The sequence below is a fragment of the Pelophylax lessonae genome (genome assembly GCF_965119305.1).
Source record: "Pelophylax lessonae genome assembly, chromosome: 2".
Lineage (NCBI taxonomy): Eukaryota > Metazoa > Chordata > Amphibia > Anura > Ranidae > Pelophylax > Pelophylax lessonae.
In genome coordinates, this window is record NC_138769.1 from 342,078,679 (window position 1) to 342,099,783 (window position 21,105).

Consider the following 21,105-nt stretch of genomic DNA (forward strand, 5'->3'; position numbering starts at 1 on the left):
CATCAGTGCCCGGGGATTTATGTAGAGGAAGAGATCTAATGACCTCTAGAACTTCTTCTGGGGAAATAGGGGCGTTCAGTGTTTGTAAAGAGTCTTCGTCGATGGAGGGAAGTTTCAGGGCATGTAGAAAGGAGTCAATGTCAGTAGGTGTTGGCTTGTATGTGTCAGGGTCGTCTCTTAGATTGTATAAGGAGCTGTAGTAGTCTTTAAAGACGTTAGCCACTTCTTTCGGATTACAAAAGGTTGCGCCCGTCTTGTGATGTTTAATGAGTGATATGTGAGATTTTACACGTTGCTTTTTAAGTTGAGAAGCTAAGAGTTTGCCTGCTCTATTGCTTTGTGAGTACCAAGACATTTTTAATCTCTTAAAGTAGGTGTCGTAATCAGATAGAAGGGTATTTTTTAAGTCATTTCTAAGGTCTGTGAGTTGTTTCAGGATATTTGTTTGTGGAGATGCATCTTTTTTGTGTTGCTGTTCCAGCTGAGCTATTTGGGATTGTAGGTGGGTTATGTGAGCAGTTTTCCTCTTCCGATCTCTAGCCTTCTGTTGAATTAATAAACCCCTAGCCACCGCTTTATGCGCGCACCATGTGATTTCAGGAGATGTAGACCCATTATCATTAAGATTGAAATACTCCGCAACTTTCACTTTAAGTTCCTCACTATATTCCGGATGAGCCAGGACAAAGGTGTCGTTGCGCCATACCGGAGCACAGTTTCTGACCGGACCATCCACCACATCTATCGTGACCGGGGCATGATCCGACCACGTGATGGAGTGGATGTCCGCTCTAGGAATCTTTTGTAAAAGAAATTTGTCAGTCAAAAACATATCAATCCTGGAATAACTATTATGTACTGTAGAATAAAAGGAGTAGTCCCTTTCAGAGGTGCGGAGAGAACGCCAGGGATCATATAGCCTCTCCTCAACACAGAGGGGGCCCATGTTAGGTCTACGTCTCCGTCCCGCTGAAGAGCAGTCCATGTCTACATTCATGACAGCGTTGAAGTCCCCACAAAATATCAAATTTCCCTTAGCCAGTTTCCTCGCCCATGTGATGGTTTTCCGCACAAATTTCAAGGGATGTTTGTTTGGAGCGTAGATATTTACTATAGTGTAGAGTTTACCATTCACCTCAGCAATCAACAGCAGGGTTCTACCTATAGAGTCTTCTTCCGAGGCAATCAGCTTAAAAGAAACAGTATCTCTAATTGCTATCAAAACCCCGTTTCTTTTAGCAGTATGATTCACAGAAAAAACATGCGGGAATTTCCGATGGGAGCAGTTCGGGGCTTTGCCCTTCGCAAAGTGGGTTTCCTGGACGCAAATGATGTCGCATTTGTGTTCCAAAGCCGTTTTCCATAGAGATTTACGCTTGAAGGGGCTGTTGAGTCCTCTAACATTTAGTGACATTAGTCTAATGGACATGGCGGTGGAAGAAAATGCTGGCATAAATAACATTGGAAGTGCCGGGGAGGGTGAGGGAAGGGGAAGCCATCAAGGGGGTAAGGAGACCCAGACCAGGTCCAGTGTGAAAAACCGTATTCAAGGAAGTTATTCTAGACCTGGGGGGTTCAGTGAAGGAAGACTGCAAGAGCCCAAAAAGGGGCCAAACCAAAAGAAAAATAAAAGGAAATAAAAAAGGAAAAGTTCCAACAAGTATGCGGGTCATCCCGCACCGGTTCCAAGGGAGGGAACAAAACCAGTGAACCGCACAGCGGGCGTGCAGTGGCCCTGCCAGAACTTAGGTGTGGTCCAGTGGGCGACTCCGGAAGCCAGACGTAAAAGCCAGTAGAAGTCACCGGAGGGTGAGAATGGGTGGTTATGTACCCCATATAAGGGGTTCTCATTTAGCCGCATTACGGGAAGTGGTTGGTCTGCTTGATGGGCTACGCTGAGGTAACGGTGGCGGGTCGTCTTCGCGGGGAAGGTAGCCCCACTGTCGGAGGAGTTCCAACCCCTTAGGGAGGGAGGAGATGGTGTGCGATACATTATCGACAGTCACTGTGATCTTGGCTGGGAAGCCCCATTTATAAAGGACTTTATGATTTCTGAGAATTTTTGTGATAGGCACCAAGGTGTGTCTGGCCGCCAGGGTAGCTTGAGACAGATCCGTGAATAGGGAGATGCCAGCGTACGGGTCTGGGAGAGCTGGGTGTTGTCTTGAGAAACGCATAAGCTGGTCTTTTACGTGGTAGAAATGTATGCGAGCTATCACATCTCTTGGGACCGCTTCTGGAATGTAGGACGGTTTGGGCAGTCTATGCGCTCTATCAATGATGAGGTCCGATGGAGTCAGGGAGGGAAGTGCAGTTTGCATAAGGTGTTGCAAGTAAGAAGATAGCTCCGCAGGCTTAACAGATTCCGGGACCCCCCTGAATTTAACGTTGTTCCTGCGGGATCTGTCCTCTATGTCCGCCATTTTCAATTTCAGTTGTTTAAGCTCCTCCTCTAACTCAAAGTGAGCGTCCACCAGATCGTTATGTGCTGCTGTAAAGTCTCCCATTTTGCGTTCTGTGTAATCCACTCTGTCCCCCAGCTTATCAATCTGTCTGTTAGTGCTTTTCATGAAGGCATTCATGTCCTGCTGAAGTGCCCCCCTGAGAGTTCTCATCATCTCCTTCATGGCTGTATCAGTGATAGCTTGGCCAGTTGTGGGGTATGAGTCTAGCTGCTGCCCATACGAGATGGTCTGCTCCATAGCCTCCCCCTCCTCAAGGAAGGAGTCCTCCTGACCCTGCTCTTCCCCATCCTCTGTCAGCTTTCTACGTTGTTTTAGAGGGCTTGTGAAAGGGGATGGACGTTCCTGCTGTGTCAGGATGTGATTATCTCCTACCTCCTCCGATGCCTGTGAGGTCCGATCGGCAGCTGTGTTCGCCGAGGTGCTGGCGCGGGACCAGGCGCCTGCGCCATCTTGGGAGGAACGGCCTGCGGCTGGAGAGAAGAATTCGGTCAGTTTCTTCGGCCGATCCTTCTGCTTTCTCTTGCCTGTTTGCGACATCTTGTCCTCCGGAGTCTCGGGAAGGGATGTGGCAGGGTGAAGGAGCTGAAAGTACGCTGTGTGCTGCTTAAATTAGCCCGCTGAGACAGAGCGATGGAATCACACGGCCATCCGCTCTGGCTGCCGGCTCCGCCCCCAAGTGCTGCACTTTTTAAATGTCGTTCATATATGTGCCATATATATGTGCCACTTAAAGTTGCAGCAACTTCAAATGAGTTTATGCACTACTGTGGTCTGACTTTCATGCAACTTGAGGGCCATAGACTTCAATGTTAACACTCAAAAGTTGCATGAAAGTCATATCTTAATGTTATACAGTGCAACTATTGCGCAACAGTTGTTCATTATCACTGGTGAAAGCCAAAGTCGTATCCAAGTTGCACCAATCCAAAGTTGCGTCAATGTTGCACTCCAAAGTCATCACAACTTTGGAGTCGTACAAGTGTGAATGGAGCCTTATAGGTACACAATGGGGTAATTTACTAAAACTGGAGAGTGGTTTCTATGCAGAGCTGCACCTGATTTTGCAATCAGTTTCCAGGTTTTTTGTCAAAGCTTAATTGAACAAGTTAGAATCTGATTGGCTACCATGTACAGCTGCACCTGATTTTGCACTCTCCAATTTTAGTAAATTATCCCCAATGTATTATTTATAATTGCTGAACATATTATTCCTCATTCACATTGACTGTGTCTTTGAAATTGTGCAACTTCATCTGAAATCGCACAATTTCAAAGCCGCATGTCAGTGCGACTTGGAAGACATCTGTGTGCTTCATGCACAGATATCTATGCAATTCGCACCCGAAATTGCCAAAAGTAGTGCAAGAACTACTTTTTCAAATTGATGCAGCACTGCAAAGTCAGCATCGCACCAATTTGAACAATGCGATTGCTGGTAATAGGGTGCGACTTGTCATGCGATTTGACTTGCCAAATTGCATGACAAGTCGCTCCAATATGAGTGATGGTTTAAAAAAAATATATTACACATTATTAAAAGATTAATATTGACATTTTCTAAAGGTAGCCTTCTTAGTTTCATACAAAGGGTTTACTAAATCCTTCATAACTTGGGGGAGGCACAAAAGGAGGGTATTGGCTTTTCTCTCTATTTGCCCTTTTGATCTTTGCTGGATTTTCTACAGGTTCTCCTTAACATACTAGAAAATGGGAGTGTTACTGTTTCCTTGTTTTAAAACTAAACATACAGGAATTATTTAAACATTGGTCAAATCTGGTATATCCAATGTTTCTTTAAGAAAAAAAAGGTAATTTTTAATTTGTCTGATCAAGCCATCACATGGATTATCAATCCAAGCAACCAGGATAGAAACCAATTAGCTTATGTGTAATTATGACCTATATAATATTATGACCTACAGTACATATTAGATGACTTCACTATAATTCATAATAATTTACAAAACATTAATAAAATACTGGACAGTTTGAGTATTCAAAATGATATGTGTAATTTTGAATATCAGTCGTTTTAGACAAGAGGAAAGCTCCCAAAGGCTGCCTGCTATGCCCTTCAGTGAAATCAGATCTTTACAGAAGCATGTCTTTCATCAGCACCAGCAAAGTTTCTCCTAGCGGTTGTAAACATAAGATAAAAACCTGCGGCATATTTGCAGAGCAGTGCATGATTGATTTGCTGATCATTTGTTGCTTTTCCACTACATAGAAAACTTGCCATATTTATTTCCTCTGTACATTTGACTGCATATTCACTTGTTTAAAGCAAAACTTCAGGTCTCTGAATGCTCCTTATTTGTTACACTGTCAAGGTTACCTTCACTGGAACAAATCAGAAAACATGCAAAAATCAGAATATGTCACTAATCCTTCCTGCATGTGGCTCCAGCTTACCTTGAAAAAATTCATAGTGGCTCCATCAAGAACTGTGCCATATTCTATCTTGGTTTGTCTTGCCAAATCATCTGCAGAATCAATGGCCGTCTCCATTCTTTCTACTGTGAGAAAGGCAGCAAGGTTGGCGGTGTAGGATGATATGATTATAAGGGTGAAAAACCACCAAATACCACCAATAATCCTTGTTGACAAAGCTTTGGGCATCAGCTCCGATCCTGAAATAGGAGAAAAAATGTCTTTTCAAGTTAACCCCCATGGCTTAAGATAAAGAAACATCATGTGATCCAGTTACTTGTTGATTAAAAATCAGATTTTATTTTCACATAGAACCAGCATACTGCACTACCTGATTTTGTCTGGATATCAGCCTCCTGTAATGCCTTCTAAGGTAGTACTCTGACTGGGAGTTGGGAATGCAGTATTAGCTGATTTGGGGGGGGGGGGTGAGGAGTACAGGGATAATCTCTGCAGTGTGCTGCTTCTCCTACATTATTTAATCACAGGAAGGCCAGAGATTTAGCTATGCAGTCTAAGAATGATGTTTAGGTCACCAGACTTGCTGAGCAAAATCACAAATATTTGACAGGTAAAACTGTTCATAGACATAAATTTCAACTGTATATTCAACTATTAGCTCGGAGTTCCATTTTAGCATATTTTTATTATTCTTTGTTGACTACCATTCTGGGCAAAGATGAAATGATGTGTTGGACCACGTTGGAGTTCTAGATTTATGTGACTACATAATGTAACACTTTATTTCAGAGTGGGTTTTCTAAGAATGAAGTCTCTTAAAATCACTTTAACCACTTGCCTACTGAGCACTTTCACCCCCTTCCTGCCCAGGCCAATTTTTATCTTTCAGCACTGTCACACTTTGAATGACAATTGCGCAGTTATGTAACACTGTACCCAAACACAATTGTTATCATTTTTAAGACAGATAGAGCTTTCTTTTGGTGGTATTTAATAACCACTTGGTTTTTACATTTTTGCTAAACAAATGGTAAAGACAAAACCTTTTGAAAAAAACATTATTTTCTTAGTTTCTGTTTTAAAATGTTGCAAATAAGTAATTTTTCTCCTTCACTGATGTGCGCTGATGAGGCGGCACTGATGGACACTGATGAGACACCACTGATGGACATCCATGAGGTGGCACTGATGAGGCTGCACTGATTTGCATCACTGATGGGCTCTGATAGGAGGCACTGGTGGACACTGATAGGTGGCACTGATGGGCCCTGATAAGCATCATTGATGGGCACTAATAGGAAGCACTGATGGGCACTGATTGGCATTGGTTGGGCTGCACGTATAATCAGGACAGTGGTTATCAGTGCCCTGATTACCAGTGTAGATGTCCCCTGTCACACTTGCCCATTTGTGACAGTGCGTGAGGAAAGAAATGCCAACTAGCAAGTGCGTTTACATTATGATCAGCTGTGATTGCACACAGTTGATCGCATGGTAAAGGGCCACTGTGACTGACCCTTTATCTGGATTTGTAATCAACTGTGTCCAAAGGACACAGCAATCACAGAGGTCAGCGTATGTGTGTTGCAGGGGCTCACGGGGGCCATGGTTCTGGGAGGACATCCATGGACCCCCTTCAAGAACTGGACGACTGTTCTGTAGCCATCTTTTCACTATAGCACAGTCGGTAAGAGGTTAAAATACAACATTGCAAAATATTTCAAATATTATATGCGGCACTGATGGGCACTGATAGGAGGCACTAATATACACTGATAGGTGACACCAATAGACACTGATAGGTGGCACTGATGGGCACTGATAGGTGACACTGATACGTGGCACTGATAAGGAGGCACCGATAGGCAGCACTAATGGGCCCCGATAGGCAGCATTGGTGGGAAATGATAGGAAGCACTGATGGGCACCGATTGGCACTGTTGGGGCTGCACTTATAATCAGGATAAGGGTAAAGGGCCACTGTGACTGGCCCTTTACCCCGATCTGTAATCAGCTGTGTCCAAAGGACAGTGTTCACAGAGCACAGCAGGCGCACTGAGGCCATGGTTCTGTGAGGACATCTATTGACACCCTCCAAGAATTGGACGATTTCACTGTAGCTATCTTTTGACTATAGCGCGGTCAGGAAGAGGTTAAAATATGACATTGTAAAATATTTAAAATATTACAGCAGAATTTTTAATATATAAGGAAGATCAACAAAACTACAGCTAAATATAAGTCACTAAAAAGGAGATTATACAAAGTGTTTGAATCCAGTAGTATACTACATAAAAGTCAAAATAAACTGCATTACAATTGTTATTATTAGAATAAATAATACTAGTGTCAGTATAAACTATTGCATTTTTACTGTAAATGTAAGATAAGAAGCCTAGATAGTATTTTAAAATAGATAATAATGCAGTTTTGCTGTAAAACACTCTCTTTTACTGGTACTGCTGTCCCCCACAACAATACAATTGTTGCATACTTGTTATTCTCTATGAGGAGCATAATAAAGGCACTTAAAAGGTAAAGAGATAATGATAAAATGTATGCAAACAATGGTTGGGCTCTAGCTGCCAGCCTAACCTTTTCCCCTTGGAAGATTTACCCCCTTCATGACCAGGCCATATTTTTGCAATATTGCATTATTTTAACTGACAATTGCGCAATAATGCAACACTGTACCCAAATAATATGTATGCCCCTTTTTTCTCACCAATAGAGCTTTCTTTTGGTCGTATTTACTCACCACTGGGTCTATTTTAAAAACATATCCAATAAAAAATGTTAAAAAAACCTAATTTCATCATAAATTTAGGCCAAATATATATTCTGTTACATATTTTTGGTAAAAAAAAAAAAAACCTTTTAATAATTGGTTAACACAAAAGTAATAGTGTCTATAAACTATTGGATATTTACTGGAATTTTTATATATACATGTATTTTTTTTTATACTTGTAATGGCAGTGATCAACGATCTATAGCGGGACTGTGACACTAACTTACACTTTTAACACTTTGTGGGAACCAGTGACACTAATGCAGTGACCAGTGCTAAAAATATGCACTGTCATTGGCTGAGTAGGGTTTAAACATCTAGGGTAATCAAAGGGTCAAATGTGTGCCTAACCAGTGTTTGTGTTTACTGTGTGTGCTGTTTTTACTAAGGGATGTGTTAAATGTTCTTTCCCCACTTTTTAGCATCCATCACATACCTGCTGATAGGCAGAGCTCTGTCCAGCCTCTCTCCTTGATGATCAGCAGGTGCTGGCAGACATCCATTGACCGGGACCTGCTGATCGGCTTCTGCTGTGACTATTCACAGCAAAAGCAGTGTGCCGGAGGCATGCCCCCTACCCGGAAGTGCATAATCAGAAATATATATATATGTGTGTGTGTGTGTGTGTGTGATTCTGCACATAACAGCCACCCTGTAGAAATGAATCTACTATGGGGCAGTCGGGAAAGTGGTTAAAGTCATCTGTCTTTTGCCTATACCTGACAAAGCAACAGGTTTACTTAACTAATGCCCAGTAATACTTATATTCCAATTCGCTTCCTCAATTTTATTGGTGGGAGAAACTAGAAAAAAATACCTGGTACCTCAGTGTATGGTGAGAACTCTCCTTTCACTATTAGTCAACAGTGGGGCTTAATCACTTAAGAATTTTAACCTCCCTGGCGGTATGATTCTTTCGGATTTTAGGTGCTAAAAGCGGTACCATTATTTTGCATTTAATTCTTAAAAATGAGCAGCCCAAACTAACTATTTACATATGATTTTTTTTTTTTACTGTGCGTTCTTCTTTATAATATCTCGGGTATGATAAAGTTTAAAACACAAAATCATAAATTATAATATAATAAATAACTATAAATAAGTTAAAGTATGTATGTATGTGTGTGTATATATATATATATATATATATATATGTATATATATTTATATATATATATGTATACATATATTATATATATATATATATATATATATATATATATATACATACATATATATATACATACAATATAAAAAAATCTCTTACATCCAATCCCTGCCACCTTTTCCTCCACTGCTTTTACCAGCAAATTATTCCAATGATCAATGGTGTGACTTTGCATATGGCATCAAATAAAGAAACCTTACACTTTTTTTAATATAAAATTAACTCCTATCTACCTCCTTAATATTCCTTAGTTAACCTTAATTAGCTCTAATTAACGTGATCGTACCCCTCTTCCCTTAGCTGCTATTTTTCTGCTGATTTTTTTTTTCTTTTCTATTTTGTATCAATATTATCTATTTTTTTGTGCTTATTTATTTACTTTATTACTCATCATATAACAATAAATGAGTGAAAAAAGAAACAAAAAATGCCTACAAAAACCTTTACCATGCTTTGTAAAAGAAACATCATTTTTAAAAAGATGACCAGTAAAACTCACATTAATCAAAATAGAAAAAAAAAACATTTTTTTTTTCCTTTTAAGTCTTTTTGTCTATAGATTCCTTAAAAAAATAAACTTTAAAGAAAACATTTATTTTTGCAAAAGAGCATTGCCAAAAGAAAGTCTAGCTTTTTCCCCTCCCCAAAGGATTGTGGGATTGATTTACTAAAACTGGAGAGTGTAAAATCTGGTGTAGCTGTGCATGGTAACCAATCAGCTTCTAACTTCAGCTTGTTCAATTAAGCTTGGTCAATACAACCTGGAAGCTGATTGGTTTCTGTGCAGAGCTGCACCAGGTTTTTCACTTTCCAGTTTTAGTAAATCAACCCCTGTATGTGTTATTTTGATGTTTAACCTTCCTAGCGGTATTCCCGAGTGTGACTCGGGGTAAGATTTTAGAGCCCAAAGCGGTAACCCCGAGTCACACTCAGGGTAGCGCTAAGAAGATCGCTGGATGCTGGAAGAGGTTTTACTTACCTTTTCTACGGGATCCAGCGAAGACTGCGAGCGGTATGCGGCGGCGGAGCTCTCTCCCGATCGTCTGCGAGCCCCGGCTTCCGTCTCCGGCGACGTGACGTCCGCCGGGGGGTGGAACCGGCCGCAAATTCAAATGTAAAATGCACCAAACACACTGATACCGTTCAAAATAAAATAAAATCACATTACATTGCTCCCCAGTGTCCTTTCCTGCAGTTTTACTGTACTTTTTATGTAAATATATGTATATATATATATATATATATATATATATATATATACAGTATATATATATATATATATATATATATATATATACATACACATATATATATATATATATATATATATATATATATATATATATATATATATATATATATATATATATACGTAATTCTTGTGAATGAGCAGCCCAAACCAACTGTATACATTATATATATATATATATATATATATATATATATATATATATATACGTATATATATATATATATATATATATATATATATATATATATATATAATATATATAATATATGTATACATACATATATATATATATATATATATATATATATAATATATATAATAAATGTATACAGTTGGATTGGGCTGCTCATTCACAAGAATTACATGCAAAATAATGGTACCGCTTTCAGCACCTAAAATCCAAAAGAATCATACCGCCAGGGAGGTTAAAGTAATGAACAAACAAGACCTATAGGGGATATGTAAAAATTGCTCTGGCTATTAGGGGTATACAGGTACGAGAGCAAAAGTGGTTAATAACTGTCCACTCATGTACCCAGTGTGGTCAAATGGGACAGGGAGAAAATTGTAAGGCCTGTATAAACTGTAAGTCACAAATTACAGCTTACACAGGACCAATTATTTCTCTTTGTGCCTTCCAGCAGAACAGAGCGAAAGGTGAGTATGTAGCTGGGGAGGTTGGCAGTTAAACGAACTTGTTTCTTTGCCATTGATGGCCTTATGTTGGGATAGATAAATGAAAAGAATTTTAATGGCTGACATTTGTACTTTATCTTTCTGCTGAAAGATTTCTCGTCTGTTGGTTATAGTACCAAAAGCCTAGGCATTAAGCCTTGTAATTAGACATGTGTAGAATGAAAAAAAAATAGTTTTGATTCCTTATTCACATAAGATAGTTTAGTTAAATTTGTTTAATTTGTTTAATTCATTTTCGGAATTTGTTTAGTTTATTCAAATTTGAACCGATTTGAATTTGGAAAATTTGAATTGATTCAAATTCCATTTAAATTGCATTCAAACTCAAATTGAATTGCATTCAAGTCAAATTCCATTCAAAATCAAATTCATTCTATTCCAAATTAGAATTTTGGAAGAATTATATTCTTTCTATTCCATTATATTGTAATGTTTTTTTCTATTCTATTCTATTTCCCATGCTATACTTTTTAATTTCAGAAAATGGTTATATTGTTATATTCTTTCTATTCTATTCTATTTGAATTTGAATTTACTCTATTCAGATTTATTCTATTCCATATCTCTATTCTATTCTATTAAGGAGAAAGTGAAAAGTGAAACATCTCTATTCTATTCTATTAGTTTCTATTCTATTTTATTCTCTTCAGAAATCCAAATTTGATCTAAAATCTATTTGAATTTGATTTGAAAACTATTCAAATTTAATACAAAAACTATTTGAAAATGATTTGAAAACTATTCTAACTCGAATTTCGTCAGAAATGTTGTTTTGTATTTCATATTCATTTAAATTCATTACTATTGTAATTTGGAAATTTATATACATCCAAATTTCTGAATAACGTAAAATTTGTTTGAATTTCAATTTCGAACAAAATGAACCGCACATGTCTATTTGTGATTTTTGCTGACAAAATCTAGACCAGGTATCTGGATTGTGATCATGTTAGAAAGCACTTGAGGAAACTGAAAATAGCAGAAATGGTAAGTATTTCAGCTCTTCTATTAATCGTGCAAGACCTTTTAGACTCTTATGAGTTTTATGTTAAAGTGATTATACCAGACATGTTATACTTACCTGCTCTGTGCAGTGGTTTTGCACAGAGCAGCCCAGATCCTCCTCTTCTCTTGTCCCTCTTTGCTGCTTCTAGCACCTCTCTCCGTGTGTCCATCCAGACATGGTTCGACCCCACCCCCCTCTCCTGATTGGCTAGCTGACTTTGCTTGACAGTCATAGGAACCAATGGCACCGCGGCTGTGTTTCAGCCAATCAGGAGGGACTCGTTGACATCGCTGGAAAGGGAGGGGGCTCAGGTAAGTATTAGGGGGTGCTGAGGAGGTTGCTTCATACAGAAGCCTTTTTATCTTAGTGCATAGAATGCATTAGAATAAAAACCTTCTGACTTTACAACTCCTTTAACATTTTAAATAGCGATGTGCTTTAAGTAATTATCAATAATAAAATTTGAGTAAAATCTTTTTGCAGGTTTTAAACTAAAATTGTCAACTAGAAAAGCACAATGAGTGAAGTAACTATTTCATCTGCCTCCTGGGAATTGCCATTTGTTAGGTAACACCTATGTTACAATGGCACATACAAAGAACGATTTTTGACAAGCGGTTATGTAATTGTAGGTGACAACACTCCAATTTAGAAAAGAAAATGTTGTTTGGTGACAGCCAGCCGTGACAAACTTTCTCTCCAGTGTTTTGTGACAAGAAGGTGACAACATTACTTCTTATACCGCTTTGCTCTTTCTGACAAAAGCAGCTGTGTCTTTTATCTAGCAGCTGTCAAAATTTAACAAAAGTCTTAATTTGGTAGCCGTGAAAAAATTAATAATAAAGCAGTCCACTTACCTTGTTGCATTAATGCCCCGACTGCAAACCAAAAGCTATTTAATAAGGTAAAATTATTCTCCACAATGTCAGTTCCTGGATTGCAAGGGTGAGCATCGTACCATTCATAAGGGCTGAACCTATGGTGGAAAATAAGAACAGCTAATTTAGACTTCATGGATACAAAACGAGTGTCTATAAATTTGAGAAATACCTTAAACTTTTTATGTTATGTTTACAGTGGGGAAAGGATAAAACCCTGTCAGTTTTTAACGCTATCCAGGATTATGTTAGGCTCCTTTTACACAGGCGGCCAGGAGGCAGTAAAAACAGGTAGTTGATCCTTGTTTTTACTGACCACCCATCTTAAAGCAGATAGGGTGCTACTTGTAGGAGTAGACATTGGGGAAGATTTACTACAACTGATGCACCCAGAATCTAGTACAGTTGAGCATAATAATCAATCAGCTTCTAGGTATTATTGTCAAGCTGAAGTTAGAATCTGGTTACTATGCACAGCTGCACCAGATTCTGGGGGCACCGGTTTTAGTAAATCTCCCCCATTGCTTTGCATTATGGTTTAACAATTTTAACAATACCTACAGAGTTTGCCAGGTGGCACTACCCATGTTAATGGAGCACTACCGTAAGTCAAACACTTGGCGCACACTTGTGGCACAGTCCCACAATGGAAAATTGACAGTAAAAACAAAAAGTCGGCTTCCTTTTCAGGGGGGGGGGGGGGGGCAGTAAATACTACTGCTAGCGTGAAAGGAGCCTTATGCCTCTCACACACGATCACATAATCGTTAGAAAAAAAAAACACTTTCAAATTAATTGCGCAATAATCTGATCGTTAGTACACAGCTTTCGACAGCCGACCATGACATTTCGTCCAACAAAATCCGAAGGGACAAACGTGTCGTGCGATAGACTAGTGAACGACAATCGTTTAGTCAGTACAAAAAAAAAAAAAAAATTGATAGACAAAGACCATGCGTGATCAGAATCACTAAAATAACCCAGAAATAGCCTGGCAACCATTGTTTTTGTTTAGCATACACAACCAGGAAGCTTTTCCAGAATTGTACAAAAAAAGAATCGTACGTTTAGTACACATTGTTGATTTCAATATTAGTATCGTGCAACAAAATGCGAATGATAACTCGTCCGATTATCTGATCATGTGTACGAGGCATACGAGAGATTTCCTCTCATTTTCTGTTCTGGGGACAACATTTTACCAAACAGGAAGTGAGAGAAACATTACTTCTGTCTGTGTTGCTGTTGGAGAGATGTCTCCACACTTCCTGTCCTGGAGGCAACATTTTTTAGAAGACAGGAAGTGACAGAATATCTTCAATGAACCTCCAACAGCAGTAAAGTCTGACAGGAGGTCACTCTATCCAAAAAAGTTTTGAATGTAGCTACACTTTAATTCTAAAGTATCAGGTAAAGGGTCCTTTCACACGGGCGGTGCGCTCTGCGGACTCCGTTTTTCTTAGTGGGGAATCGATCCGACGATCCCCGCTGAGCAGGCGGATGACAGCTCCGTCCCTGCTCTGTGTGCAGAGATGGAGCTGTCAGAGCCCCGCTCTCCCCTATGGGAGATCGGATGAAAGCGGACCGCTTGATCCTTCAGACAGATGGAAAATAGGGTTTCCATCTGTCCTGATTTCACAGACAGGATCGGATAGCAGCAGGTGTCAGCGGACATGTCACTGCTGACATCCGCTGCTCCATAGAGATACATGAAGCATCAGATCATGTCTGCCTGAACAACTGACAGGCGGATCGGATCAGAAAGCCCGTGTAAAAGGGGCCTAACTGTATCTAAAACATTACTTCACCTCTCTGATACATTTGATATTATAAGGCAAGCCGGGAAAATTACACAATTTTCATTCATAATATTTTGCCTGCTTAGTAAATAATTTTGACATGTGTATCATGTCTACTTTGATATGTTTCAATATTTTTAGCTGCCATGAGGATCTGTCTAGATCTGTCAAGTGGCATTAGTTATAAATGTCTACAATAGAATATAAGCATTGACACACAATATTAAGGCAAATAATAAAACTATCTACAGGAAGTTGGCTTTCCCAGTTTGTAGACTACGAGATTTGGCAGAAATATCCATAAAGTTTGAATCAAAGTGTACATAAACCCTAATCTATAAACTTCTCAAATTCGCTCAATTTTGCTTTTTTAAATACACAATTTGAAGTGTTAAGCTAAAAAAAATACCCATTGATCATGCTAGAAGTCTAGTGCAGTCCTTTGTAGTTTTTCTCACACAGTGGGGTTGATTTACTAAAGGCAAATAGACTGTGCACTTTGCAAAGTGCAGTTTCTCTCTGCAAGAGTAGTTTCTCCAGAGCTTAGTAAATGAGCAGACGCTCTGCTGACTTCCATTATCCAATCATGAGCAAGCAAAAATGCTGTTTGAAAAATTTTCCTTCCCCGTGATTGAATGTTCTTTGCTATGGGAAGCTTTTTATCACCAGCAAAGGCAATACAATTCCAGTATTGCCTTAGGGTACAATATTCATAAACTGTTACACAAACCTATAATAAAGTAAAACCATATGAGAGGTACAAAGCATATAGGATGATGCCAAAACGGCAACTAAAAACTACAGTAGTCTGTCAGAGAATGGAACAGTGTAGACAGTGTAGAACACTAAGTTCACCCAGAGGCTGCTGTACACAAACAATTTTTCAATAGAAAGAAAAAGGCATAACGTCACAGACGTTAGAGCAAGAAGGAAAAGAAAATAAGCAGGAGCTATAGGGGAAGACAGGTATTGAACAGGAGAACATAGGAGGAGAAAAAGTAACAAAAAGGGGGGGGGGATGGGGAATAAATTGAATGGGTATGCATGCACAGTCACAGTTACTCATCCGGCAAGGCCATGAGGGTGTTGTAGTCTTATGAGTACCGGAAATCGTGCCAATAAAACCAGGTTTTATTGAATTGTTCCTCTTTTCATTTTAATGCAGCTGTTAATTGTTCCATCAGGTTAATTTAATTCATTACAGCTATCCACTGGCCAACTGATGGGGGTTCTGGGCATTTCCACCTTTGCAGTATACATATTTTAGTGGCAATAGGAAGATGGATTAAGAGGGACTTCTTATATCTATGCCTCAAAATCAGGGTGAGGTGAAGCAAGCACTGCATCGGGTCGCCTGCTAGTGAAATGTCAGTTAGTCTAAAAAACTATTTGCAGATAGAGTCCCAAAAAGGGCCGATAGGGGGCATGTCCAAAACATGTATAATGGTGAACTGTCTGTTTGTTGACAACACCAACAAATGGGGAGACCAAAGGGTAAATCTTATGAGGGAGCATGGGAACTCAATACCATTGGGTTAGGACCCTAACCCCACCTCCTGCAAACTACTCGCAATTGAGGAGCGGTGTGCAAAATACATAATACGCTCTCTATGTTCCTTACAAAAGGCCCAGCCTAGATTGCATTCCCAATTCCACAGATAGGGAGGTATAAATCCCTCCTGGGGCTCAATCAACATCAAGTACATTAATGATAGAAGGTGGCAGAGAGGCAAGGGGTCTAGAAAGAGTCTCTCAAAAGCAGACAAGCAATGAAGGGCCCATATTTTGAGGAGATAAGAAAGTGTCTAATCTGTGTTGCTCCCCACCTATCCAGGGAGGGAACAACATTGCTTGAATTTCTTGAATTTCCACAACAGTGCACCATCGACCCTCATGAAGAAAGTCTGAAGAAACAGGTGACATAGGTGAGGGGTTTGGAGGGATCATCGTAACACAACCCGTTGTAGCTATTACTGACAGTAGCGCCTATCAAAGGGTGGGATTTCAGGGGCACCCACAGATTAGGAGTCTGCCATATCAAAGTTGGAAGTGGAAAAGTTGATATGGCCTGTTCCACCGCCACCCACTCCTTCTTCGAAGAATACTTGGTCCAATCCAGGGCTCTAGATAAGTGGACCACATAGTAATATTTAAACGGGTCAGGGAAATCTATACCACCTTGGCCCTTTGATAAGGTCAGGATATGGTGGGATAGTCTTTTAGATTTGTAACCCCAGAGGAAATTCAAAAACTCCCCATGGCCCGATCGCAGAAAGTGACACGGGACAGGCGTTGTTAACATTTCAAAGAGATACAATCATTTTGTCAAAACGGCTATTATAAGGATAATGTTCCTTCCAAGCCAGGAAAGAGGGAGAGAGGCAAGCCAGTGGGAAAAGTTCCAGTTGAAAACCACAGACAGTGATGGGGTGAGTTAAACGCCCAGATATTTGACATTTTGTTGCGAGACCAATAAAAAGGAAAGTTCTGTTGTATGTTACGTAAAGTGTCATTGGGCAAATTTATGTTTAAAGCTTCGGATTTGTGCACATCAATTTTGTAATTAGAAAGAATGGAGTACAAAGTGAAGCTTTACCACATTTACTAATCTCTGGAACAACTGCACTTGCAGAGTGCAATTTCACTTTGCAAAGTGCACAGTCTATTTACCTTTAGTAAATCAACCTCCCAGTATTACTACCCCTGCCAAGCTCACTTTAGTGAACTACAGAACATCCAAAATATTCAAAAGCTGAAGGGAAGGGGAGGGGTTCTGTAGTTTATGAACATTTCCTACCCTAGGGTGACTAAGCTGGTGTTCTTACGATTCACTACAGTTAGTGAATATTGTCTCTTAGTACAGGCATTTTATTACTGGTAGGATCATCAGGTGCAAATGGGCAAAAAATAAAAAATAAAAAATTAGTTTCCACGTTTAAGTAATTGAAAGATGCAATATATTGCTGATAAAGCAATATAAAGTCAAAATCATATATCAATACTTACATAAAAGCAGACCAAGTATATTGTGCAAACTTATGCAAAAATTTGCAAATTCACATAAATGAGAATTAAAACGATATACACTTTGCAAAAGAAAAAAAATGCAGTGTATGTGCAAAAATATGCAAATAAAGTGCATAAATGTGCATATGTATGAAAATATATACATAAAGTTGTGCAAACATATGTGCAAAAATTTACATATATATATATAAAGTGCATATGTGTTTTAAGAAATAAGGAAAAATTAGTCCACCATATAAAAGTTCATGTTAGATCCACCAAAAAAAGTGCAGAGTGCAGATGAATCCTCCTTAGATGATCCTAGATGTATGACCGCCACCAATGATATAAGTGAATCAGAGGCTTACCAGATAATAAGGATCCAACAAAGCATATACTTTTTGGGTCATTAAGGCTGACAAAGAGTAAATAATCCTTATGGAAGATGTCACAGATCCTTAATACAAAGGTATACACTCATCCTTCATGGGTCACTGTAAGATAATCTTTGGTGCCCACAGCAGGAAATACTTTCCACGAAAAAGCTCAAGGAAACAAAAAGCTCACATAGTGTGCCCCCATTGTGTAGTTAGGTTCACCCGGGCTGTTTTGTACCAGTTCACTCCACTGACATTTAGACCTGATTTAATGATGAGAACCCCTGTCTATCATACAGAATAGAAACTCCCAAGCTCACCTACTTCAGACTACTTGTTGAACAGAAGTCCTCTTAGTCTGGTGGCATCTTTCTGGGTCAGAGACAATGGTTCTTGGGATCACCAACAGAGGGGGATTACACTTCATCAACTAAGAGGTCGAGTGATACAACGCTGCTTACCTGCAGCTTGCTGAGAAAATGACATTGTCAGGAACAAGATGAAGGGGGGAAATGTGATCTGGGCCATTGTCATCAGCATCCCTGTGTTAGTATAACAGAGACCTCTCTGGAAAGGGTAGATTGATCCCAAGAACCATTTATTTATTTTCACAAATTGTCATTTGTATTTGCTGGCTGCTAGTTATTAAGTGTTGGCGCGGTATATATTTCCACAAATAAGTTGCAATATATTACTTGTTTGTTCTTAAGTTTAATTACAATTTTTGTTTTTTTTTCTCTGTCATGCTCTTGCTAAAAGAGTACCTCAATTGTGTGTTGTTATGCTGTGTAATAATACCACAAGTTTTAAACTGTTGCATTAAATAAATAGGGGTTCACTTGGGGGCTAGGTATGTTTGCCCACAGGCTTCATTTATGAAAATTGACCTTGGTAGAGTGAATTTACAGGACAGTTCATTTTTCTCCACAATAAAATAGGCCGCACCTGTATTTGTAGCTAAGCTATTGACATTGGAATGTAGAGCAGAAACTTATTCATGTACAAATATGATAGCATTCTTATGTATATGACCTCTTAGTGCTTGCAATGGAAACTCTTCAATGCTATTGATATTGATTTATACATTGATTTTTGCAGGTTGTGTGGATTCCTTTTATGTATGCCATTGTGTGAGACACAAAAGACTTTATAGATTTTTGTAAGCATTTATTTAAACAGCCTAAAACCAATATTTAACAGGACTGGAATAATAAAATAGGTTTATTTACGAAGACCGAACAGTATGTTATATGCTAGGCAAATATATTAGGCAGATAAAAATGGGTTGCCTTATACAGTATGTCTACATATTATAAAGTTTTAGAGTTTTTTTTGAGCTGGAGTGTCCAACCTGTACTGGTGGAATGTTAAAGCGTTTGTTGCCCTTAAAAAAAAAAATGATCCTGTTCCCATTAAAGCATGTTATACAGCACAGTGCTTGTGCTGTGTAATTTTGCCACTTGTATCACCTAAAAAACCTGGCTGATCCTGCCAGTTTCTACCCTCCCCTCTGTACACTGACCATGGTATATCATGGCTGCTGAGCCCTGACACCGTGGTGAGCGTATGTGTCTCCGTAGCTCTGCTCTCTGCTCTCCTGTGCCTTCTGTGTCCTCCTCCCCCTCCCCTCCCTGCCTGTCAGGTCTGTGTCACGGTCCGCCCACCCCTCCTGCTACTCAAATGACTGTTAATGTGTTAAATAATCCTGTTTGTCCCCCAATCCTCTGTGCCTCTGTCTCTGTGTATTATAAAAGCAGTGTGCTGCTCGGTGATCACATGACCGGCCATCTCTCTCTCCTCCTCTTCTTCCTCCCGAGTGATGTTAGCAGGGGGATCTCTGCCCTGCCCCCTGCAACTGTCAGACAGAGAGAGGAGAGAGCCAGCCAGTCACGTGATCGTAGAACAGCACACTGAAATCAGGTATTCACTGCATTTTTTAAAAATAAAATACAGAGACAGAGGCACACAGGTTTAGGAGACAACGGTAATTATACAAAGTCCATAATCTACAGGATTATACAAAGTCCTACAAGGCTTAACAACCACTTTAATTTTTTTCTGTAAGGGCTCATTCACACCAGTGGTTGAGGTGCGGTAAAACCCTGTAGTTGAGTTGAATTCTTACTGCCCTACCACCGCTTCTGCTTTATCTACAGAGGCAACGGCTAGGGGTGTATGCATGCCATAACTGCGATGCTTAGCTTTGCAGCTGCAATTATGCCCTCTGTTGCTTTCAAGTGAGTGGGGTTTACTGCAAGTGCCCTGAAACCATGTGTGATGCATGCAGTTGCGACATGCTAGTGCAGGGTTGAAGGGGTTAAAGCAGGCATTAAGGAGACTATGAAACGCATCCTCAATGCTTGTAACATTGCTCTTCAGGGACCAAAGCTGGTGTAAATAAGACCTAAGATCTGGGCCATGCAACATAACTGTTGGGCATTCAAATCTTTAAAGAGCCAGTACACCCAACAAACAAATCTTTACAGAGAGATATATATGGAAGAGGGGCAGATGGCTGCAGTGATAACATTTAGCTGCCCTCCAAACCGTACTGCCATGGCCCAATGCAAGGCTATTCTGTTGCTTCATCATATCTTGGTAGTTTTCTACTAAGCCCCACTGCCACACATTTCTATTGGTCCATCACCACAAGACAACTTGGTTATACAGTGTATGGACAATTTACATTTTATCATACGCATTTGGATGGCAGGTACAGTATATCTAACCATCACCATAGTCATATATGACAGCAGGTCATTAAAAATAATCCAGACTACCATTGTCGGTATGACACTTCAAGAAAGTCTGTAGACCCTCTCACAGGTAGTTAAATCTATTTTAACAGAAATGGTGCACTTCTCAGAGGGCAGGGAAGATTGGTAGATACTAGCAGCTCATAAGGATTAGGATTACACAAAAAGAAAAAAGAAAAAGAAGGAAACCCATACTTCCCTTTTAACTACTTCCGGACCGCCCACCGCAATTTTACTGCAGCAGACAGTCCCTCCTGTGTGAACCGATGTAGCCCTACGTCGGTTGTGCGCTTGCAGCTAGGGGGCAAGCACACGCCGCCGGCAGCGGGGATTCTGATGCACAGGGCAGGCCGCCTGCCACCCGCGATCGCTCCGCGCTGAGAGAGAAGGACGGTCAGCTGTTGTAAACACAGCTGACTGTTCTTCTCTCTGGAATGAACACAGAGCACTTGTGATCCTTCTATATAGGATCACAGGTCTCTGTGATCATTTCAAAAGCCCAACCCCCATACAGTTAGAA

The 21,105-nt window shown here is 39.7% G+C and overlaps 1 protein-coding gene across 1 annotated transcript in view; it reads right to left on the reverse strand.

The window, feature by feature from the left end:
* The window catches only part of GRIK3 (glutamate ionotropic receptor kainate type subunit 3), an 813,353-nt gene that overhangs the window by 61,544 nt on the left and 730,704 nt on the right, over positions 1-21,105 (reverse strand). Inside the window, exons 12-13 of the mRNA XM_082244657.1 lie at positions 12,627-12,745; positions 4,878-5,095 (exon numbers count right to left, since the gene is read on the reverse strand). Of these exons, the coding sequence (XP_082100783.1) occupies positions 4,878-5,095; positions 12,627-12,745 (337 nt within the window). The remainder of the gene's footprint in view (positions 1-4,877; positions 5,096-12,626; positions 12,746-21,105) is intronic.